Genomic DNA, 25,282 nt, shown 5'->3' with positions numbered 1-25,282 from the left:
AGATTTCACTTCTGTTGTCACCATGTGCAAACTGATATGAATAAAATCACTTGACCATGCTGGGTTTTGCACATACTTAGTTACCAAAGTTCAGCTCTCCCGGTCAATGATTCAGCATCTCTTCAGCACCTGCAATCAAAATTAACTAGCACCACTCCTGCTTATGCAAATGAAACCGTTGGAGTTTGGGAGGTTCTTTAGTCGTCTGTTGTGTATTCCAGTAGTTTCACAGGTCTGTTCACAGGAGGAGTTGTTTTACTCAGTGAGTATATAAGGTTGAGCTCATCCTTCATTGCTTCATTGTGTCTGCTGAGGTTGCAGTAAATCTTACTTTTATTGATAATTCCTGTATTGTAACAACATATTATTTGCAACTGATAAGACTTTAATATTTACTGGGGACACGAATAAGTGTAAGAAGATTTTATCCATCAGATATAACGTTTTGATCAAGGTAAAACTTCATTTTTCACCTCCATATAATTTCTGAGATTGTTTAGTCTATTAAATGTAATGTGTTGTTTGTGTAAGTAAACACATTTTGTCTCCTGCAGGTTTCAGCAAAAAGGGATTTGAGAATAAAGACTGAAAATGGTAAGACATGCCGAGATTTGAGAATATGTCTCACAAATATACATTTCCAAGCTGAACAGTTTTATAGTATTACAAACAAAACATTATTATTATTAGATTTGAAATGATGTTCATAATTGTTACATTGTATTTGCTTGAAACAGTCTGACAACTTGTTGATTAACCCCTTGCTGAACTCAAATAGGGGTGACATTTATATATCTAACATTTGTAGATATCACCGATGTGAAAGTCAAAACTATTGGCAGCACCTGTCTTTATCTGTAAGGTGTGGAACTTATCTTCCACACCATACATCTTGTGGCTTATGAAAATGTAAGTCTTAAACTTGAGGAAGCCAAAGTGTAAGAACAGATTTAGAAGTTCAAAGCAAAACAACCCGTGTGTATGGAGTGAATTAACAAATCAAGCTTTCAAATATAATCATATAAAATGCATATTTTATCAAGGGGATTCAAATATATTGTGCTGTTAATAATGTCCATGACTTATGAACATAATCAATCTGAGGAAGCTAACATATACACTCACCTAAAGGATTATTAGGAACACCTGTTCAATTTCTCATTAATACAATTATCTAATCAACCAATCACATGGCAGTTGCTTCAATGCATTTAGGGGTGTGGTCCTGGTCAAGACAATCTCCTGAACTCCAAACTGAATGTCAGAATGGGAAAGAAAGGTGATTTAAGCAATTTTGAGCGTGGCATGGTTGTTGGTGCCAGACGGGCCGGTCTGAGTATTTCACAATCTGCTCAGTTACTGGGATTTTCACGCACAACCATTTCTAGGGTTTACAAAGAATGGTGTGAAAAGGGAAAAACATCCAGTATGCGGCAGTCCTGTGGGCGAAAATGCCTTGTTGATGCTAGAGGTCAGAGGAGAATGGGCCGACTGATTCAAGCTGATAGAAGAGCAACTTTGCCTGAAATAACCACTCGTTACAACCGAGGTATGCAGCAAAGCATTTGTGAAGCCACAACACGCACAACCTTGAGGCGGATGGGCTACAACAGCAGAAGAGTGTTTTTTTCATTTTTGTCACAGCTGTGGTGAAACAACTAAACTACACTAATTCAAATGCACATTTATATGCTAGATACCCACAGAATGACAGAACATTTGCTTTACTAATTTCTTCAAGTAATTTATGTAGACAACAGGAAAATGGTGCTGTGTTTCCACATGTATAATGTAGACTACGTCATAAAGACACAATCATAAATGGTTTGGAAAAACTTCACAATGTTTTAATTGTTTTTCAGATTGAATTGTGTTTATATTCCATCTATTTTGGTCAATTGATTGGGTAATGTCTTCGTTCCAGAGATTACCTGGATCAAGTAAGTATTTTTGTTGAATCTCAGAACAGGAAAGACACTTAAACTTTTTTTCTTATAACAATAAACCATTATAATAAGATTGATACTGTTAGTAAAATATGATTTGGGTGCTTTATTCTGCCTTCCTCGCAGTCACTCTTCGATCAGGAGATGAATTCACCGGTGGGAAGAAATACACGGACACAGAATGTCACAAGCAGTTCTTCGATTTATTAAAAGCAAGCAAGGGTTTATATGGTTCTTGTCACACAAGGCTGGTTACACCCCCCACCTCGAACTTTCTCAATCCTCCATATAAGGGGTTGTTCCTCTCGATTACAGAAGTACATTCTTATCAAGTACATTTTTTTTCTCAAGGCAGTGCCGAAAACATAAAAGCAGATAAGCAAGCATCACATTGTTCCATCTGAGGCCTATTTCTCACATTGCCCACTTTTGTCTCGGAGAGACAAGTGCCTCAGATTCCAGTTTACCTCCTATTATATCTTTTACTCATTACCATCATATTCCTCACAATGTGTCCCAAAACCATTTCTATCAGCATCTTCAAGGTTTATCAGAGTGTAATTAGCATTCAAAGCGTTATCAGTGGTCCTATTGACCAATGCTTTAGCACTTGGAATCACACAACAAATCAGTTTTGCTATAACAATAAAATTACTAAAGTATTAAAGCATTCAAAAAATATATATTTTAACCACGTTCCCACATTAACATATAAACAAAAAGGCAGAACATAAATCAATTACAGTAAAATGACCATGTCAAGTCAAGTCAAGTGGTTTTTATTGTCGTTTCAACCATATACAGTTAGTACAGTACACAGCGAAACGAGACAACGTTCCTCCTGGACCATGGTGCTACATAAAAACAACAAAGGACCAACATAGGACCACATGAGACAACACAACGAAATAAAATACCTATATAAAATACCTATATATACCTATATAAAGTGCACATGCAAACATGTGCAAAAAGTACGGGACAGTACAACAAATTTCTGACAATGAACAGGACAATAGACAGTGCAGCGCCGACCAGTACTCAGTAGTGCAAAAAGATGACAGTTTCTAAAAATGTAAACATAACATACTATGAGATAGTGTTCTGTGCACATAGCAGTTATTGAGGTAGCAGACAGTTATAAAGTGACAGTAATTAAAGTGCAACTCAGGACACGTGTGTGTGTGTGTGTGTGTGTGTGTGTGTCAAACCAGTCTCTGAGTATTAAGGAGTCTGATGGCTTGGGGGAAGAAGCTGTTACACAGTCTGGCCGTGAGGGCCCGAATGCTTCGGTACCTCTTGCCAGACGGGAGGAGGGTAAAGAGTTTGTGTGAGGGGTGTGTGGGGTCGTCCACAATGCTGGTTGCTTTGCGGATACAGTGTTTTTTGTAAATGTCTTTGATGGAGGGAAGAGAGACCCCAATGATCTTCTCAGCTGTCCTCACTATCCTCTGCAGGGCTTTGCGGTCCGAAACGGTGCAAGTCCCAAACCAGGCAGTGATGCAGCTGCTCAGGATGCTCTCAATAGTCCCTCTATAGAATGTAGTGAGGATGGGGGTTGGGAGATGTGCTTTCCTCAGCATTTGAAGAAAGTAGAGATGCTGCTGGGCTTTCTTGGTGATAGAGCTGGTGTTGAGGGACCAGGTGAGGTTCTCCGCCAGGTGAACACCAAGGAATTTGGTGCTCTTGACGATCTCCACAGAGGAGCCATCGATGTTCAGCGGAGTGTGTTCACCTTGTGCTCTCCTAAAGTCAACAACCATCTCTTTTGTTTTGTCAACATTCAGGGACAGGTTGTTGGCTCTACACCAGTTCGTCAGCCGCTGCACCTCCTCTCTGTATGCTGACTCATCGTTCTTGCTGATGAGACCCACCACGGTCGTGTCATCGGCGAACTTGACGATGTGGTTTTAGCTGTGCATTGCTGCACAGTCGTGAGTCAGCAGAGTGAACAGCAGTGGACTGAGCACACAGCCCTGGGGGGCCCCAGTGCTCAGTGTGGTGGTGGAGATGCTGTTCCCGATCTGGACTGACTGAGGTCTCCCAGTCAGGAAGTCCAGGATCCAGTTGCAGAGGGAGGTGTCCAGGCCCAGCAGGTTCAGCTTTCCAATCAGGTGCTGGGGAATGATTGCGTTGAATGCTGAGCTGAAATCTATGAACAGCATTCGAACGTATGAGTCCTTATTGTCTAGGTGGGTGAGGGCCAGATGGAGGGTGGTGGCGATGGCATCGTCCGTTGAACGGTTTGAACGATACGCAAACTGCAGTGGGTCTAGTGAGGGGGGCAGCTGGGTCTTAATGTGCCTCATGACGAGCCTCTCGAAGCTCTTCATGATGATGGGTGTAAGTGCGACGGGACGGTAGTCATTGAGGCAGGTCACTGAAGACTTCTTTGGCATGGGGATGATGGTGGTGGCCTTGAAGCACGTTGGAACGACGGCGCTGCTCAGAGAGATGTTGAAGATGTCGGTAAGAACATCTGCTAGCTGGTCTGCACATCCTCTGAGCACTCTGCCAGGAATGTTGTCTGGTCCAGCAGCCTTCCGTGGGTTGACTCTATGTAGAGTTTTCCTCACATCTGCCATGGTAAGACAGAGCACCTGGTCGTTGGGAGGAGGGGTGGTCTTCCTCGCCATCACGTCGTTCTGCACTTCAAACTGAGCGTAGAAGTCGTTCAGCGCATCTGGAAGGGAGGCATCTTTGTCACAGGCAACTGATGTTGTCCTGTAGTTGGTGATGGCCTGGATGCCCTGCCACATGCGCCGCGTGTCACCGCTGTCCTGGAAGTGACTGTGGATTCTCTGGGCGTGTGCGTGCTTTGCCTCTCTGATTGCCCGTGACAGTTTGGCCCTAGCTGTTCTTAGGGCTGCCTTATCGCCTGCTCTGAAGGCGGAGTCTCGGGACCTCAGCAGCGTGCGCACCTCCGCAGTCATCCACGGCTTCTGGTTGGAGCGTGTGGTGATGGTCTTGGAGAAAGTGACATCATCAATGCACTTGCTGATGTAGCTGGTCACTGATGCTGTGTATTCCTCCAAGTTGGTAGAATCACCATATGTTGCAGCCTCCCTGAACATGTGCCAGTCAGTACACTCAAAACAGTCCTGAAGAGCAGAGATGGCTCCTGCTGGCCAGGTTTTCACCTGCTTCTGAAGCGGTTTTGTGCGTCTGACGAGCGGTCTGTATGCTGGAATTAACATAACAGAGATGTGGTCTGAGTAGCCGAGGTGGGGGCGGGGCTCCGCCTGGTACGCGCCTGGGATGTTTGTGTAAACAAGATCAAGCGCGTTCGCCCCTCTCGTTGCAAAGTCCACATACTGATGGAATTTAGGGAGCACTGTCTTGAGATTTGCATGGTTGAAATCTCCGGCGACAATAAACAGTCTGTCGGGGTGAGCGTTCTGCAGTTCGCTCATAGCCCCATACAGTTCACAGAGCGCTTCCTTAGCGTTAGCGGTGGGGGGGATGTAAACTCCGGTTATCAAATCAAATCAAATCACTTTATTGTCACACTACCATGTACACAAGTGCAACAGTAGGTGAAATTCTTGTGTGCAGTATGCAAACAGTGGTGAATTCCCGTGGTAGATAAAAAGGTCTGCATCTAACAGTCACAAGCTCCAACAGCGATGAACAGTAACTAGAGACTAGCATAGAGTTCTTGCACCATTCCGTGTTGATGTAAACACACAAGCCACCACCGCGAGTCTTACCGCACAGAGCTGTATTTCTGTCGGCACGAAACGAGGCGAGCCCGTCTAGCTGAATGGCGGCATCCGGAACTCTGTCGCTGAGCCACGTCTCCGTGAAAATCATGTGTTGATGTTTTTAAATTAATAACTGTTTATATATCTGGGACTATTAGAGAAAGTGGTTCATTTAAATCATTCTTGTGTCAATCTCCAAGTTACATTAGCCTTTCTCACAGGATTTATTGGAGTATTGTATGGAGAGTGTGTTGGTATTAGAATACCTTGTTCAATCAATTGGTTAATGATTGGCCTTTTCAATCGATAGTTGATATTGCTTACAGTATACTGGAGTGCTTACAGCTTCATTTAGCTGTATATGGCTTCACATCAATGAGGCCGGCTTCATCTTTGTGCTGAGCCCATAGTCTGTGGTTCATTATTGCTTCATCAGCCTCCAGCAGTTGCTGTCTGCTCACTTTCTCCCCACACCTCCTTTAGGCACAGTGACTGTATACACAGCAGGAAACATGAGAGATTGTAGAGAAGCATTGAAAAAACTATTTGTGCACCAATTTTATGCAAAAGATCTCAGCCCAGTAAACAGAATGGAGAGTCTGGTATGATTACAATACCAGTGTGCATTTTGAACAAATCTGGCAAAGATCTTGTTTATTTTCTGATTATTTGAGTAGAAATTCTGTAATATGTCTGAACATCTGTGTGTTTTAACATGATCTTACCGTCTTTCCCTTTTTCTTGGGATCTTAAGTTCGTGGCTTTGGCTTATTCTTCCATTTTTATTCCTGGTAGATCGTGTGTGTGGTAGATTTTTCATATATTTATAATCCCATTGTGGGTCGCCCCATCCTTTTTGAACAACCCCTCTCATGGAAACAGAGTTTTTTACATTCTGCATAATCATATAATTATATTATCATTATTATACATCTACAACATCACCTCTATAACATCAGTCTGTTGCAGGTCATCATTACTGCACAATGTACATATCGCCAGTCAAACTGTTGCTGCTAACACCTCTACATCTGCCGTTATGCATTTCATATTCATATACATACTTTGTACATACAGTATATTTCTTCTTTCTCCTATTTTATTCTGTATTTTATTGAACTTGAAATTATTTATTTATATAATTTGATTCTGCATATTCTATTATGTCTTTTTAATTTTCTGCATAATAAAAATTTTAAATAAAAACACTTTCCTTAAATGTCTTTGTGGGTTCTTTCTTACAGATTTGAATTTGTAAATGTGCATCTGAGTAAGTGTGTTTAACTGAGTGTGTTTGTGTATGTGTTGTAGTGAGTGTGCAATATCTGTGTCTCCTTATAATTGCTGATAATGAGGGCACTGTATTATTGTGATTTATTTGATTAATAATTCAGATGACACACAGGTGGTTACTGAACTAACATGCTTTTATCCGGTCCCCCTTTTCATGTGACTCCTCTAACGCACATCTTACGTATCACGTATTAAACTAGAATACTTTTTTTTTTTTTAACAATTCAGGACCTTAACATTTGTCTAACAACAGTCAACAATGTAATCACCAAACATTAGATCTATTACTTAATTATATCATTTAGCATTTACTTTGAGGCCTTTAAATCAATAACTATTCTAGCACATTTCATAGTCTTTGAATCTTGATGGCATTTTAACTTCTCTTCCAAATCTTGTGGTGATAACTGTCTTGCTCTGTCTTTCAGGTGAACCATTTAGACGTGTGTGCTTCACCACAACAGGTAAGTCTGGATTCATTTCTTCCTGTAGCTTTTTCAGTTTTCAACCTTCTCCCCATTAAAAGTTGTGCCGGTGACATTCCAACGCCATCTAGTGGAGTATTGTGATATTCCATCAATGCAACAAATGGATCTCCATTCTCACATTGTGACTTTGTGAGCATTTTCTTGATGGTCTGGACTGTTCTTTCTGCTTGTCCATTAGACTGAGCATATTCCGGACTAAACGTTTTGTGCTCGAATTCCCAGTTTTCTGGCATATTGTGGACCATTATCTGATATTCCACATCCGGTATAACATGTCTGGCAAACAGTGATTTCAATGCAGTTATCACTCCTCAGCTTTGTAATTTCTGGAAATTTGGAGAAGTAGTCTACACACAGCAAATATTCTGAACCATTGCGGTGAAACAAATCAGTACCGACCTTTGCCCATGGTCTTCCTGGCAATGTGTGAGGTATGAGTGGTTCTCTTGAGTGACTGTTTTGAGTGTTGCATATGGCACATTGAAATACCATTTTCTTAATTTGAGCTGACATTCCTGGCCAATAAATGATGTCTCTTGCTCTTTCCTTGCATTTCACCATGCCCAGATGTGACTCGTGAATTCGGTCCAGCATTTAATTTCTCATTTTGTTTGGAATTATGTGTTTTTTAGCTTTAAACATCAGTCCTGATGTGCAACTGACTTATTCTTTGAATGTCCAATATTTCTGAACATCTTTGTGAACTGAGCCTTTCTCAGCAGGCCATCCTTTCATGATGTAGTCTTTCAACATCTGTATTTCAGGATCATCAGCTGTTTCTTTTCTGAAGTCTTGAAGTTTCTTTTCAGATACAGGTAGCTCAGGTGTTACGCCGTTTACCTTCAACTCCTCTTCAAGCAGATCTTCGATGTTTTCATCGAGGTAAGCGCGACACAATGCATCTGCTATATGCATCTCTTTGCCCGGCTTGTATATGACTTTCAGATTGTACCTTTGCAGTCTGAGCAACATCCTTTGTAGTCTCAATGGTGTTTGGTGTAAACATCCGTATACGATAGCAAGTAGTTCCTTCTCAATTTGCGCATATCTACGTTGACAGTCTGTGAGCGCTCTTGAGCCATATGCTACTGGTCTGTGATCTTGTAGCAAAACTGCACCCATTCCGTCAGAGCTGGCATCTACTGACAATGTTAACTGTTTGTTGACATCGTAGAATTTCAGTGTTGGTGCATTCGTTGTTAGTGTTTTGAGTTTCTGAAAAATTGTTTCTTGCTCACTTCCCCAGATCTATTCAGCATCATTCTCCAGCAGCTGTCTGTGTGGAGCACTTACTTCTGACATGTTGGGAATTAATTTGGCAAGATACTGCAATATACCCAGAAATCTTTGAAGAGCTTGTTTGTCTTCTGGTGGAGGTAATTGAACTGCAGCTCTCACCTTCTCTTCATCTGGTTTCAGTCCTTCTGCTGACAGAACATGACCGATATTCTTGATCTGCGAAGTTCTGATCTGACATTTCTTTTTGTTCAGCTTGAGGTTGTACTCTCTTGCCCTTTCAAGGAGTTTTATCAATCTGGTGTCATGCTCTTTTATTGTTTCGCCCCATACCAGCAGATCATCCACAATGTTTATCACACCATCCAGATCTTCAATCATTTGTGCTACAGTTCTTTGAAATACTTCAGATGCTGACGATATTCCGAAAGGCAAGCGGAATCTGTTTCTTCCTATGGGTGTGTTGAATGTACACAATTTGGAGCTTTCCTCGTCCAATTTTATCAGCCAGAACCCTTGGTTGGAATCAAGCACAGAGAATACTTTGGCGTTTGACAAGACTTCATCTATCGTGAGCAGTGGGTAGTGCTCACGTTTAATTGCCTTGTTCAAATCCTGTGGATCGAGACATATGCACATTTTATCTGGCTTGACAATTGTCACCATGCTACTCACCAACTCAGTTGGCTCTGTTTGTCTCGCAATGACATTTGAGTCCTCCATCCTGTGCAGTTCTTCAATTATTATTTCTTTTAGTGCGACAGGAACTTTTCGTGGAGCATGTACAACAGGCTTTACTGACGGATCCACTTGAATGCGATGGTATCCAGGAATGCATCCTAGACCAGTGAACAGATCTTCATACTATTTCAGAATGTCATCATCAACAGACACTTCATGTATTCTATTTATCATTCTCAAAGCTTGACAAGTAGCTCTTCCTAGTATTGCAGGAGCATCTCTTTCTATGATCTGGAAATGAATTTAGTATTTTTGACCTTTGTACTCACAGGTTAACTGTTTCTGCCCTAATAGCGACATCTGGTGTCCAGACAACGTAAGCAACTTGCAGGTGGATTTAATCAGCTTCTCCGTTGTGCCCAACGAATTGAAAGTCTTTAACGAGAGAGCATTACATTCTGCACCAGTGTCCATCTTCAATGTGACTTGCTTGCCTCTTATCTTGAGTATTTCTGAACACTTTTCTTTCTCTTTTTCATCATTCGAGTCATGCTGCACCTCTTTTGGCATTCTCCTGTTGATTTTTTGCTTATTTTTTACAGTTTTGATCTTGTGCATGTCTACTTCTTCATTTAGAACTTTTACTTGGTTAGACGTGATTTCGTTAGCTCGACAAATGTCCACAGCTTTTGCTAATGTGAGGTCTGCCTCTCTAAGTAATCTGTTCTTACTGAGTCAGCTCTTATGCCACAAACAATTCTGTCTCTCATTAATGAATCATGCAATTCTCCAAACTCACAGTCTTTTGCCTTGTTTTTTAGGTCCGTGACGTAGGCATCGATATTCTCTGACGGTCCTTGAGCCCTCGTGAAGAATATGTGACGGATGTAAGATAGTTTTTTTCTCGGTTCACAATAGACTTTGAACTTTTGTTTGAGAACGTCGATTTTGTCTCTCTCACCGTCTCGAAATTCAAAAGTATTGCAAACTTTAATTGCCTCCTCACCCGCGACGTGTAGAAATGTGGCACACTGCACTTTTTCGGACTTCTCCGCAATGCCGCTTGCCGTCAGGAACAGGTCGAGTTTTTGTACCCAAATCTTCCAATTTTCGGCGAGATTTTCTTAAAGATATAAGCTCGAGGGTGGTTGTGGCTGTGTCATTCTTTCGATGCAATTAAAACTTCTGACACCATGTATTATTGTGTTTTATTTTATTAATAATAAATCAGATGACACACAGGTGGTTACTGAACTAACATGCTTTTAGCCGTTCCCCCTTTTCACATGACTCCTCTTACGTATATCTTATGTATCAAGTATTAAACTAGAATACATAACAGGCACAACATAAGAAACAGTCATAAGAAACAGTCATACAAATGTGTCTGAACACATAAGGAAGAATTTCCTCATGGAAAATTGGAAACAAGCTTAAAACACATTTAAGAAATGTAGATTTTAGTCCTTTGGTCCTTCTTGCTAATGTAAGTGTTTGAATGTGTATGAAAGATTGAATTTAAAGGAACAGTTCACCCAAAAATGTAAATTATCTCATAATTTAATCACCCTCATGCCATCCCAGATGTGTGTGACTTTCTTCTGCAGAACACAGAGAAAAAGTTAAAAAAATACAAAAGCAGCAGAAAAGTAATCCAAACAACTCCAGTGGTGTAATAAATCTGCTTCTGAAGTGTAACCCTGGGTTAATTTCTGCATGATTATGCTTTGGTATTATAATTGTTTTATGTGGTATATGCAGAAATGTGTTGCTTTGTGTGGCATAAGAGTTTTTATTGTTTTATAAAAATGGAAGATGATTGTAGTGAAAAGTGCTGAGTCACTGCCTGCTGGGTTTGCTGAGAAAATGTCAAAAATGTTAACCCTCTGGGGTCTGAGGATGTTTTGGGCCCTGGAGAAGTTTTGACATGCCTTGACATTTGGGCTTTTTTCAGTTGCTTAAAAACATATTAATGGCTAAAGTCTGACAACACTGTATTCAGCACAAACTGGGCTACAATAATATGTGAGCAACATGTGTGTACAGGTTTGTATTTTTGAGAAAATAACGTTTATGCATGGTTTTTGAAAAAACAAAAATGTTAAGTCACTGAAATAAGGCCCATAGTATAACACATACTAAACATTTGTCCACAAGACTTTTGAGAACTGGATCTTGCAGCCGAGAGTTTTTGCTACAAAATTATGTGAAAACCATCCTGATCACTCATTCATACAAAACAATTTTGTAAGACAATTTTGGTGATGCGAGGAGGCGTGAATGATCATGAATATGGATGTAATTCACACCTGAAACAAAACACCCCTCCCCTGGGCCTATCAATGAGGGATAGAGAATGAATGTGAGGAGACTTAATGATAAAAATTAAGTTTTAAGTTAAAAGAAGTAATCTGACTATATATTTTCTTTACATAAAGACTTTACTTAATTTTAGACCTACACTACCGTTAAAAGAAGTCTCTTCTGCTTACCAAGACTGAATTTATTTAATCCAAAATACAGAAACAACATTGATATTCTGAACTCTTTTTACAATTTAAAAGAACAGATTTCTATTCAAATATATTGTAAAATGCAATTTGTGATCAAAGCTGAATTTTCAGCATCATTACTGCAGTCTTCAGTGTCACATGATCCTTCAGAAATCATTATAATATGCTGATTTTCGAATATGGGCATATTTAAAGTGTATTTTACTCATTTAACCTGAACACACATTTGCAAGCACAAGCTTTGATGATAATGAGGCAGCATAAACACTAGATAAAATATAATCTAAACATTCATATAATTTTTATATCATACAGCATACAATTTAAATACCTGCTTTAAATTTAACAAAAACTTGCTTATTAGGACATATTTCAAATGTCAAAATTCTGAATCCTGGATGGCAAGTCTGTAAACAGTCCCACTAGTAAAATATGTACATGTTTACATAAAATAGCATGTCAGCTAATGAAAACTGAATGACTTACTTGTCCGAAATTGTATCCTTGACTGGATCATGTCTCTCTTCAAAATACAAACATTCATCAGAGTCCTGCTCTTCTTCTGAGGAAAATGTTAAATCTTCCATAATTTCCAGAAGTTTCCTCGCCTGTGTGTCCTTACAAATGTGCAGAAAAATTAATGAATTTTACATTATACCTCAGAGTCGGGGGCATGTATATTAGCATTGATCATCTCAGTACATTAGCGTATGAATGGCGCGCTCTGCTGGTGGGTGTGATCACATTACAGATAATGAGATGGACCGGTAAAAACTGTACATCGCTTTGTTTCAAACATATTACATTGCAGGAGAATATTTGTTTTAAATTTGAATTGTTTTATTTAAAAGTAGACATTTTAAGCTTTCTTTAGACATGTGTTTCATGTTTGTGTGATCAGTATTCGCGGAGTTTCAGTTCATTTTTTTGACGTGTCTCTGAAATATGCTCGTGAACACAGAGACTGCTGAAAGCTCACCCTTTTTATTTTCTTTATTTTACAAAAGCACAAGATTTTGTTGTTATTGTGAGTGTACACAAATAAAAGTAGACCCTTTATAGTCTCTAATGATGTATTACACTTATCTGCTCTCAGGTGTAGCCTAGTTGCACAAGGAAGTAATGTACGATTTGAAACTGTGGCCATACAATCTCTGTCTTGCTGGACGAGTTGAGATTACCCTGTGTTCCACCAAACACTTTAATGGATCCGAAGGAGACCGCCGAGCAATCTGCACCTTCATCCATTTGCCTGCAGAAGTGAAGAAGAGAGGAAATGGCCTCCCGTCATCACCAAAGCCTTGAGGAACCGAGTCGGAGTTAAACAACGGATGAACACACATTCTACATGCATCCTCATGCGATTCAAAGATGAGGTTAACGTCTGGACAGAGATAGAATATTTAGGTGTGTTATTCTTGTGGATCAAGGTTATTGTTTGTACAGTTTACGGACCGCTGAGTCCGCTCATTGTTGCTAATAATACTCAAGGTATTAATGTAACATAATGTTATCACAAATTAGATTTTGCTGTGTTGTAATCCAACCATGTTGGACTGTTGTGTATTTACGGCATCCCGGATAAGACTTATTCTTATAGCTTATTCTCATACGTTTATCATTTTATCCTCGTTTTTTCAATTTTTCTACTGTTTAATCTGTGTGTATTTTACCTGATGCTGCTGGTGCCTAACTCAAGTCTGTACTTATAGCCTGCTAGTTTTTTTAGCATCGCTTATATATCTGTTTTAAGCCTTTAATCCTTAACATCTGCCATTTTTCAGAGCGCATCGGGTTTTCCTCTGCATTTATTCTCTTATTGTGATTCAACTGCGCGCATATTCCACCTGCATCCGCTTTCTATTTTTATCGCAATTAAACTGTGTGCATTTTTCAGTGCGTACCCGTCTCTCTCCTCTGTGCTACACGAAACACATTGATCTCAAAGCACCGCTTATCAAGAACAACCAACAACAAACAATTGCGTGAGGGATTCATATCCATCTCAAACCCTCACCGCTCAGGAACAGTTCAGGAACAACCAACAACAACAAACAAACAATTAGCGATAAGTCATGGCATTCGCTCATGTTATTTCTTCCTGCATTGCATGTCATATGTGTACAATAGCCTCCTTCGTCAGCAGTGAGGGATTCACTGCTGTGATAAATGTAAGGAATTAGTCAGACTGATGGAGAAGGTTAATGAGTTAGAGACACGCATCCGAACGCTAGTTGAGGTCTGTGAGAAAGAGAAGCTGGTAGATACTGTTTCGGATGCTGGTAGAACAGAGGCTGTAGAGCCCCTGCAGTAGGGCATTTGGGTGACGTCTCGGCGGCATACATGCTCACCAAAGCGACACCACTCTCCCATTCCTGTTAGGGTTTCCAATCGATTCTCCCCACTCAGTGATGCACCCACTGAGAAACATGTTGAAAGAGCCCTTGTTATTGGTGATTCTATTGTAAGGAACGTGGAAATAGAGACTCCAGCCACTATTGTTAAATGCATTTTGGGTACCAGAGCATCTGACATCAGATAACATTTACAAGTGCTGGCTAATGCTAAACGTAGATTTTCTAAGATTGTTATTCATGTCGGCACTAACGATGTCCGGCTTCGCCAGTCGGAGATTACTAAAGATAATGTTAAAGAGGTGTGCGGATTTGCAAAAACGATGTCAGACAAGTTAATATGCTCTGGCCCCCCTGGTGACGAGGTTTATAGTAGATTAGTGTCACTGAATGGCTGGATGTCTGAGTGGTGTCTGAAGAATAGCATAGGATTTATAGACAATTGGAAGAGTTTTTGGGGTAGACCTGACCTGCTAAAGAGAGATGGACTCCATCCCTCCAGGGAAGGTGCCGCTCTCCTCTCTAGTAATTTGGCTCATAGTCTTAATAATGATAGTATTTGACTAACTGGGGCCCAGGTCAGGAAGCAGACAAACTGGTTAATCCAGATGGTCACATAAACTACAACACATAGAGACAGTATCATCTAGATATCTCATAGAGACTGTGTCTGTTCCCTAAACTACCAAACACAAAACCCTCACAAAATCATTTAGAATTTTTTTTATTAAAGTCAAACTTGAACAAAACAAACAAATTAAAGATAAACATCACATACAAATAGGACTACTAAACATTGGATCTCTTTCTATCAAAGCACTAATTGTAAATTAAATTATTACAGATCATAGATTGGATGCGCTCTGTTTGACTGAAACCTGGCTTAAACCAGATGTCATTTTAATTAGTTAAATGAATCTACTCCCCAAGGTTATTATTATAAACATGAGCCTTGTCTGAATGGTCGAGGAGGAGGCGTTGCTACAATTTACAGTCATGTTTTTGTTGTTACTCAGAGGACAGGATATAAATAGTCTTTTGAACTAATAATGTTTAATGTGATACCGTCAGCTATAAATAAAAAACTATGTCGTCTTTTACCCTTGCTACAGTATATAGATCACCCGGGCCTTATTCTGATTTCCTTAGTGAATTTGCTAATTTTGTATCAGATCTTGTAGTAAACATAGATAGAGCTTTAATTGTTGGTGACTTCAAAATTGTTATTGTCATTCAACCATATACAGTTAGTACAGTACACAGCGAAATGAGACAACATTCCTCCAGGACCATGGTGCTACATAAAACAACATAGGACAAACACAGAACCACATGAGACTACACAGACTAAATCATATTTCTACATAATATTTCTAACATAAAGTGCACGTGCAAACGTGTGCAAAAATGACGGGACAGTACAATAAATTACTAAAAGGAACAGGACAATAGACACAGTAAGAGACAGTGCAGTGCTGACCAGTACACATTTGTAATGAGTAGTGCAAAAAATTTACACTTTCTAAAAATGCCAAATGTAAACATAACATGTGGACATAGCAGTTATTGAGGTAGCAGCCAGGTATAAAGTGACAATGAATTAAGTGTAACTCTGGACATGTTTAAAGTTGGATGGTGTACAGGTGTGTGTGTGTGTGTGTGTGTGTGTGTGTGTGTGTGTGTGTGTGTGTGTGTGTGTGTGTGTGTGTGTGTGTGTGTGTTTGTCAGTCCAGTCTCTTAGTATTGAGGAGTCTGATAGCTTGGGGGAAGAAGCTGTTACACAGTCTGCCCGTGAAGGCCTGAATGCTTCGGTACCTCTTGCCAGACGGCAGGAAGGTGGAGAGTTTGTGTGAGGGGTGTGTGGGGTCATCCACAACATTGGTTGCTTTTTCCGGATGCAGCGTTTAGTTTAAATGTCTTTGATGGAGGGAAGAGAAATCCCCGATGATCTTCTCAGCTGTCCTCACTATCCTCTGCAGGGCTTTGCAGTTTGAGTAGGGCAGTCAACAACCATCTCTTTTGTGTTGTCCACATTCAAAGACAGGTTTTTGGCTCTACACCAGTCTGTTAGTCGCTGCACCTCCTCTCTGTATGCTGACATGTCGTTCTTGTTGATGAGACCCACCACGGTCGTGTCATCAGCGAACTTGACGATGTGGTTCAAGCTGTGCATTGCTGCACAGTCGTGAGTCAGCAGAGTGAACAGCAGTGGACTGAGCACACAGCCCTGGGGGGTCCCAGTGCTCAGTGTGGTGGTGGTGGAAATGCTGTTCCCGATCCGGACTGACTGAGGTCTCCCAGTCAGGAAGTCCAGGATCCAGGTGCAGAGGGAGGTGTCCAGGCTCAGCAGGTTCAGCTTTCCAGTAAGGTGCTGAGGAATTATTGTGTTGAATGCTGAGCTGAAATCTATGAACAGCATTCGAACGTATGAGTCCTTATTGTCTAGGTGGGTGAGGGCCAGATGGAGGGTGGTGGCGATGGCATCGTCTGTTGAACGGTTTTGACAATATGCAAACTGCAGTGTGTCAAGTGAGGGAGAAGCTGGGTCTTAATGTGCCTCATGACGAGTCTCTCGAAGCACTTCATGATGATGGGTGTGAGTGAGACAAGACGGTAGTCATTGAGGCAGGACACTGAAGACTTCTTTATCATGGGGACGATGGTGGTGGCCTTGAAGCACGTTGGAACGATGACACTGCTCAGAGAGATGTTGAAGATGTCAGTAAGAACATCTGCCAGCTGGTCTGCACATCCTCTGAGCACTCTGCCATACACCCAATAAACCCCAAAGCCCAGAAAAACTTGATGAAATAACAAAAAATATAAATGCAGGCTTCTCTAGCACTCTTGATAGTGTTGCCCCCCTTCAATTAAAGAAAATTAAAGAAGTAAGCCCTGCACCATGGTACAATGATCACACTCATGCTCTCAAGAGAGCAGCTCGGAAAATGGAGCACATGTGGAAGAGTACAAATTTAGAAGTATTTCGTGGTGCATGGAACCATAGCATCTGTAGCATATTTTAGTAAACTAATTAAAAAATAACCACAACCATCCTAGGTGTTTATTTAGTACTGTGGCTAAATTGGTTAGAAATAAAGCCTCAACAGATCCAGATATTATGTCGCAGCACGAGAGTAATGATTTCATGAATTTATTTACAGATAAAATTGAAACAATCAGAAATAAAATTGGAGTTATGCAATCATCTGTCATAGCACCTCAAAGAAAAAATAATTTTCCTCACATGCAACTTCAATGCTTTACTGACATAGGTCAAGAAGAGCTATCAAAACTAATCGAAACATCAAAAGCCACATGTTTGTTAGATCCAATACCAACTAAGCTCTTAAAAGAGGTATCTCCTCTGAACGGTTTTGACCTGGATTGGTGGTGGCGCAGTGGACTAAAACACATAACTGGTAATCAGGAGGTCGCTGGTTTAATCCCCACAGCCACCACCATTGTGTCCTTGAGCAAGACACTTAACTCCAGGTTGCTCCAGGGGGACCCTGTAATAAGTGCACTGTAAGTCGCTTTGGATAAAAAGCGTCTGCCAAATGCATAAATGTAAATGTAAAATCTCCTGTCATTTCAGTACCTCATCTTAAAGGGGTCATGACATGGGTTTTTTTATTGTATTATTATGTTCCCTTAGGTGCAATTATAGTATTAATATATATTTTTTTTTAAGAAAAACTTTTAAAATCTAGTGATTTATGACCTTTTCCCACCCTGTTTCTCATCCTCTGATTCAAACAGTCTGTTTTGGGGGCGTTTTCCATTTAAGACTTCAGTGTTAACGCCCACTGTTATGATTGGCTAACGTCAGTGCCTATGTATCAATTATTGACGCCCCCAGCCAGAACAATATGCAAGTAAACTAAGTAAAAACACTGTGATTATTCATAATGAATGAAATTGCACTTTAAAAAGTAGTTTAAAGTTTAAAATAGATTACTTACAGTTTGCGTCGTCGTTGTTCCCAGAATAGTCGGCACGGACTTATCTTTGAGCAACAGTTTTCTGGCAAAGCCAGCATCATATTAAGATTTGTTCTCAAAACAGTCATCCTTAAAATGTGCAGAACAAACGCTTAAGTTAACACTGCCGTGACTGGGACGTCCGCAAAAAATAAACTGCATCCATTTTTCCCTGACGTCTGGATCTTTCGGCAGCTTATTCAGAGGTTTTGTTTGACCACAGCCAGGAACAGCACATCTGTGTGGCATCGTAATTTTCCTGTGCACAAGTAGTCTCTGTCAGAGCTCGCTGTCCATCGACTGAACACTTGTGAGGCGCACGGCGATACTGAAATGAGCGTAGTTGTCTTGCGCTTAAAGCGTAGTTATCTTGTGCTGGAGGCGGTCATATGCAAACGCTGGTACGTCACTTCTAACCGTCACGTCACTTCTAACCATGAATCCAGAACGAGCTGTATTTTGAGCTTGATTAAATAAATGATTCGTTTAGAATGGGGAGGACGTCTTAAAATATTAAACTTGCAGGACGTTTTAATGATACAAAGACCTCTTATATACCAAAAGATCAAGGCAAATTTGGTTTCTCATGTCATGACCCCTTTAATATTATTAATTACTCGCTATCCTTAGGACATGTCCCAACAAACTTTAAAATGGCAGTTATCAAACCACTTACTAAGAAGCCACAACTTGATCCTGGAGAACTGGCTAATTATAGACCGATTTCAAATCTCCCATTTATTTCGAAAATACTAGAAAAGGTATTGTCCTTCGAAATATGTTAATTTCTACAGAGAAATAGTATATATGAACAATTTCAGTCAGGATTTAGGCCTCATCACAGTACAGAGACTGCACTTATGAGAGTTACACATGACTTGCTCTTATCGTCTGATCGTGGCTGCATTTCTCTTCTAGTGCTTTTAGATCTTAGAGCCTTCATTGTTTCGTTTTGAATATTGATGCTCTACTGACATCGATTTTCCTAAGAGAACAATCTAATATTGAGACTGTTATACTGTCTGGTTATTAGTCCCTGATTTCAGGGTGGTGCCCCGGTGACATTAATCCTTTTTAATATTCTATTGATTTTGATAATTGACAATTATCTTTGATTGTTGAATTTGAAGGATCAGTAAGCTAGTGTTAAGGCTAATCAATGTTCCATTAATTTAAATAATAAATGCTTATCTTTGATATTAATTAATATTCTATTGAATTTGATGATTGTTGATTTAAAGGATTAAAAAGCTAACATTCATTCTAATCAGTGTTTTGTTGATTTTAATAATTGATAATTATCTATGATAATTATTCATTATTGCTAATAGCCAAACCAGCTCCTAAACTGAGAGCACTACACCTCTAATTATTTCAGTTCATTTGGATTAAATACATTCCTCAAATAAATCCCTATTTAAATATTTCTATTTCATTGTGAATAAGCTTTTGTGAAAACATGACAAAACGTTTACATCTTTGGCAGAGTAATGTGCATTATGAAGTCACCACAGAGTTCCTCTGAACACGTTGGTCTGAGTAGGAAATGCTGACAACACTATTGATTGAACAAAGAACAGCATTTTTTAACCTTAAAAGCCACAGGTACAGTTTTGTAGCTGTTGGTTTGGGTAAGAACTGGGTAATGGCTCACAGTTTGTCCACATCTTTACACTGATGTGTTTTCACATGCCGTCAGCATTTGTGTAGAAACTACACAGATCCACAAAGGTATAATAATCTCAATCCTCTGCTGGGATTATACGGTATGTGGAGTTGTATGATCCACGAGCATATCTCTGTCAACATTTGTCATGTGCCCACACAGGGTGTGTTATTTGCTTTCTAAGAATAGTCACGTCTGTAATGTGTTTTTACTGTGTTAAACACTGACATATGGGGCCAATGTCATTTTAAGGTGCTGTGTATGCTATATGTTAACCTAGTTTGAAATGTTTGGCCTGATACACAGATAAACTGGCATAACATTAAATATTCAGTTATATATTATCAATTATTAATGCTAATGAAAACCTAATAACATTTTCGAAAATATTAAGTTACCTTTTCTTGGTCTTGGCAGTCAAGTACCACTGTTGAAATAAGCGGGTCAAATTGACCCAGCTCGTTAAAACACAGTTAAAGCTTATGTATGTAACATTTTATTTTTTCTTACTTATAAATAACATTTTGAACTGTTCTACTATTTTACTGCATTCTTGTATGTCTTTCTATGAACCAGGTCAAATTGAACCCACGAGTACTAGCGTTTTATAGCGTAATTTATGAATGCATTAAATGCATCATTTTAATATTGTCAGATCATAATCATTATGAATTTTCAGGTCAAAAAGTTAAAGTTAATGTGGCGAGGGGCGTCAGGTACTAGAAGGAACTGTAAGAAGCACCAATAATTATACTAACGTTCGACTACGCCACCCAGTATATACCAGGAACTACCAACCCCAGAACAGGGGGCGCACAGGTTTGTTACCGAAAAATCGGTGAGCAGAGAGACATAGACCAGGGAGTACCAAAGATGAGGCTGCTTTATTCAAATACAAAAGTTAAAACCATCAATACGTTAATATCTCGAGGGCGCAATATTCACATGTCAGAAAGAAACGAAAAAAACAAGAAAAACACTTTAGAAAACTTCAATATACATAAATAATAAATACAAAAAAAAAAAAAAAAATACAAAAGAAAGCTTAAGGGAGGGAGATGGCCTGCTGTGACCCTAAATTTACACACCACACTTAGTACCCACACACACACACACCCACACTCTGGTGAGGTCAATTCAAAGGAGCACGGCACTCAAGGTGAACACTGTTAAACAGCAGCTAAACACCTCCTCTATACACTTCCCCCACCACCCCAATTACACAGGAGAAAAGGACAAACACTAAACACTGATTAGCTGGTACTAACCAGCCCCAAATAAAGAAAAAAAGTCAGTCCACAAACATGGGAGAAAAATATACAAAGACAATATTCAAGCTCACCTTGTAACTCAAAATAAGTTTAAACCTACAAGCAAAAATTAGCACAAAACAAAAAGGGAAATTATCAATTACAATTCACAGCTAAACAAGAAACAAAAATAAAAGAATGAAACAAAATAAGGCCACGATCGCCCGCACGCTCGACGGGCAAGCCAGACAGAAAATAGTCACTACTACTTTTGTTCTCCCTCTGCGGCGAGCAATCGTCCGGGCCCGCTGTTACAAAAAAAAAACACACAAAGTTCACTCCACAACGACAATGACCGGAATAAGCCCAGGCAAGGCAGACAGTGCGTTACATAAAAAGACGCGCATCTTGTCCCGTAATAGAGATGAAACCCTTGATCGTGTCACTCAACCGGGAGATGTTCACAACGCGGTACTATGCACGGTCACTGACCATAACATGCAGTTGTTTGTTCGTTGACGAGCTACAAAACCACGCGAATGGCTCTCATACATACCGGGAGATGTTCACAACGCGGTACTATGCACGGTCACTGACCATAACATGCAGTTGTTTGTTCGTTGACGAGCTTAAAGCCAGGGGCAGCCTATGCACAGCAGCACAACGCAGAGACGGCACTCCAGATACTATCCCATTCAAAAAAATGGCAACTTCCGTAAAGGGGCGGTACGGGTGACAACGCATCCCCAGTGACAAAAACCTCCCCATTTTATACCATAACACCAGACTGCTGATAGGTTCAATGTTTTTACATGACACTGGCCAATGACCAACATGGGTACACTTTACCCTGCTACATTAAGTTGATGTAAAACAATGTTTAAAGTTCAAATGGGTCAAAATACACAAAAGGTGGATGATATGATGGAATGATAATCTTTCCAAAAGTTTCAAACCTGCAGAAATCTGTAGCACTGTAGCACTGAAGTACATCATTCTTTTAAAGTCGTTGTGAGATGAAAGTCGGCGGCACTTTGAGATAGATACCTTTCAAATTCTATATTAAGGAGGTCTCACACAGGACAAGTGTGGCGGATGACATGGCACATTCTAAAATGTTTATAATTTTTTTAATGAATGTATGCACACCGCCGCCACCCCTCGATGTCTGTCTGTAAGGATGACGTCGGCTGAGCTGATTCCATTTGCGGATATTTATTGGAAGGTTGAACAAACAATTCATACAGTATTCCTTAAACGTAATCAGGTCACAGGCTTGGGTCAAATCACTGATAAATCGGTCCACAGGCAAACATATCCAAAACAGTAATCCAGAGAGGTAAATCCAGTAAACGTACACAATGGTCATAACAATAGTCAAAAAGGCAGAGAAACAAATGCTTGGTAAGGCAGATAACTGGCAGGCAATTCCAAATGGTATTTACTTGACGTAAGATCTTGAAGGGACCTACATACCTGGGAGTTTCAGGCATAGGTCCTGAGTAGAAATCCACACCATTTGACCTGGTTGTTACTCAGGATGCGGGCGTCTGCGTCGGTCAGCTTGGATCTTTTGAGATTGGATGGCTCGTTGAAGACGGACATGAGCACTGTTCCAGACTAGCTCACTTCTTCTAATCCAATCGTCCAAGGCAGGCACCTCAGAAGGCTCCCCGGACCAAGGGAATAGGGGAGGTTGATATCCCAGGACACATTGAAAGGGGGTTAGACCTATAGAAGAGTGTGTGAGGGAGTTTTGGGCATATTCTGCCCATGGAAGGAAGATGTTCTCCTGTGCCTTACTACAGTACGACCGTAGATATCTACCGATCTCTTGATTGAGTTGCTCCACTTGTCCATTGGCCTGTGGATGGTATCCAGAGGTGAGACTGACGTTGATGTTGAGTAGTTGACAGAAGACTCTCCATACTCTTGAAGTGAACTGTGGTCCTCGTACAGTGACAATATCATCAGGTAATCCATAGATTTGAAACACTTGATTGAACAGTACTTGAGTAGTTTCCATGGCAGTGGGTATACCCTTCAATGGTATAAGACGGCATGATTTAGAGAAGCGATCAATAGTGGCAAGAACAGGAAGTGACAAAAGTTCAATATTCAGGTGAGGGCTCCCTCTGGTGGAAGGGAGCATTTTCAGATGTTACAGATTCCCTCCCTTTAAAAACACCTCTAGGCGTTTCTCTCCTAGGATGACTTCTTGGTCTGGGGGCCGGGCGATCCGGATGGGCTTGATGAAAGTCTCTGATGAGTGATGGGTCCAAGATGTTCTTGGCTGGTATCCACGATCTCTCCTCTGGGCCATATCCCTCCCAGTACACGAGGTATTGCAGTTGACCACCCCTCCTGCGAGAATTAAGAATCTCCTGAAATAGGTAGGCAGAGCTCCAGCGATTTCAGTAGCCTTAGATTGTCCTCGTCAGTAGCCTCAGGACTCGGTGACTCGTGGACCGGTTTCAGAAGGGACACATGAAAAGAAGGAGAGATGCGATAAGTGGCAGGAACAGGAAGTGAAAAAAGTTAAATATTCAGGTGAGGGCTCCCTCTGGTGGACGGGAGCATGTTCAGATGTTACACTGTCAGTGCCACCCAGCTACGACTCCGGAGGCTGCTCAAATTTTTGCTGCGCCACGAAGCGCAACTCGCATATATTTCTGTGAAATTCAGCCCAAATCATTACCAAAGGACATAGATTATTTACTCTAGCCATCACTGAATGATATATTGTGGATATGTATCTTTCATAATGTATTTTCATAATGTCTTTTTTGGGTGTGACATCTTGAATGAAGCCCATTCAATGCTACAGATAATAGATGTCAAGATTTCTAATTGTTCAGTTTGTGCAGTTACACCAGTTTCATACAATAACCTGCAAACCCATCAATGTAACTTTCATTTTTGAAGAAGTGCAAAAACCTTTGGAGTTTTTTATGTGTACCATCTGCCACCTGAACTGCATCAGCATGTGTTTGAAACTGCCTTTTCGTCTGGTGTGTGACCGACTTTACGCTCCTAATCTGAAGGATCAGAAAATAAAAATGTACGGTGGGACTTTATCCAATTGGGAATGTGTCAGATGGATCATAAATAATGTGCCGTTATGTACCAGATCTGGAGCATACATTAAGAGAGTAAATTATGTCTGTTTTGATTTCATGTTGTCTATAAGACTTGTGTTGTAGAGGCTACATGGAGAGCTCCCCTTGAGTGCTGATGAGTTTAAGAATGTCTTTGACACTCTGGACATGAACAGCAACAGATATCTGACCTTTAAAGAGTTCTTCTCTGGCTTCAGTGGGTTTGCATTTTTGGTGGTTCAAATGTGAATGGATGCACAAAAAATTCAGAAGAAGTGTCAGAAATGTACGTTTTTATTTCTGAGCATTATTTGTTCTACAATTGCATTTTAAAAACTATTGTTTGATTTGTCCTAATCAACTTGATATAATTGAGTTGCATTAACTCATTGGTCATTTTTATTGTTTTGCTGGGTAGAAATACAAACTTAGATTCCATTTTACAGTGTACTATAAAATAACTATATCAGAATATTATAAATTCTATTCATTTGACATAAATGTAAGAGAAAATTAAAACAGCAATATGCCATGGGGGCTTTTTTTGTTGTTGTTGTTCTATGAATGTGCTCTGAAGTCTTTGCTTTTGAGGTTATTTAGTTGTCTGTGGTGCAACCAGTTTGACAGACCGAACTTCTGCTTTCTGAATTTCCACAAGTTTCACAGGTCTGTTCACAGGAGGAGTTGTTTTACTCAGTGAGTATATAAGATTGAGCTCATCCTTCATTGTTTCATTGTGTCTGCTGAGGTTGCAGTAAATCTTACTTTTATTGATAATTCCTGTATTGTAAAAAAATATTATTTGCAACAGATAAGACTTTAAGACTTTTGTGAGAAGATTTTATGCATCAGATAATCATTTAGAACAAGGTAATTGCTCAGGTGAGAGTGGTCATGCTCAGGTGATTGGTGTGTGATGGGTGCGTGATTCAAACATGGCAGCGCGCTGCTGCTAGAAAGACAACAAACTTTATCCCCTATTTGTCCCCCCCCGCCACGACACCGTTAAAACCTAGATTAAAAACCTGGATTACGACTCGGACCTGGACCACCTGGAGAACTATATTGAC

The 25,282-nt window shown here is 40.2% G+C and overlaps 1 protein-coding gene across 1 annotated transcript in view; it reads left to right on the top strand.

Moving 5' to 3' along the window:
- The first annotated feature begins 358 nt into the window (after window positions 1-358).
- The window catches only part of LOC127622768 (uncharacterized), a 116,735-nt gene continuing 91,811 nt past the window's right edge, over window positions 359-25,282 (top strand). The window contains exons 1-2 of the mRNA XM_052096856.1: window positions 359-454; window positions 555-594. Of these exons, the coding sequence (XP_051952816.1) occupies window positions 592-594 (3 nt within the window). The 5' untranslated portion in view covers window positions 359-454; window positions 555-591. The remainder of the gene's footprint in view (window positions 455-554; window positions 595-25,282) is intronic.

The sequence above is a fragment of the Xyrauchen texanus genome, chromosome 29 (assembly GCF_025860055.1).
Source record: "Xyrauchen texanus isolate HMW12.3.18 chromosome 29, RBS_HiC_50CHRs, whole genome shotgun sequence".
In the NCBI taxonomy this organism is placed as follows: domain Eukaryota; kingdom Metazoa; phylum Chordata; class Actinopteri; order Cypriniformes; family Catostomidae; genus Xyrauchen; species Xyrauchen texanus.
This window is presented reverse-complemented; position numbering and strand designations above follow the sequence as displayed.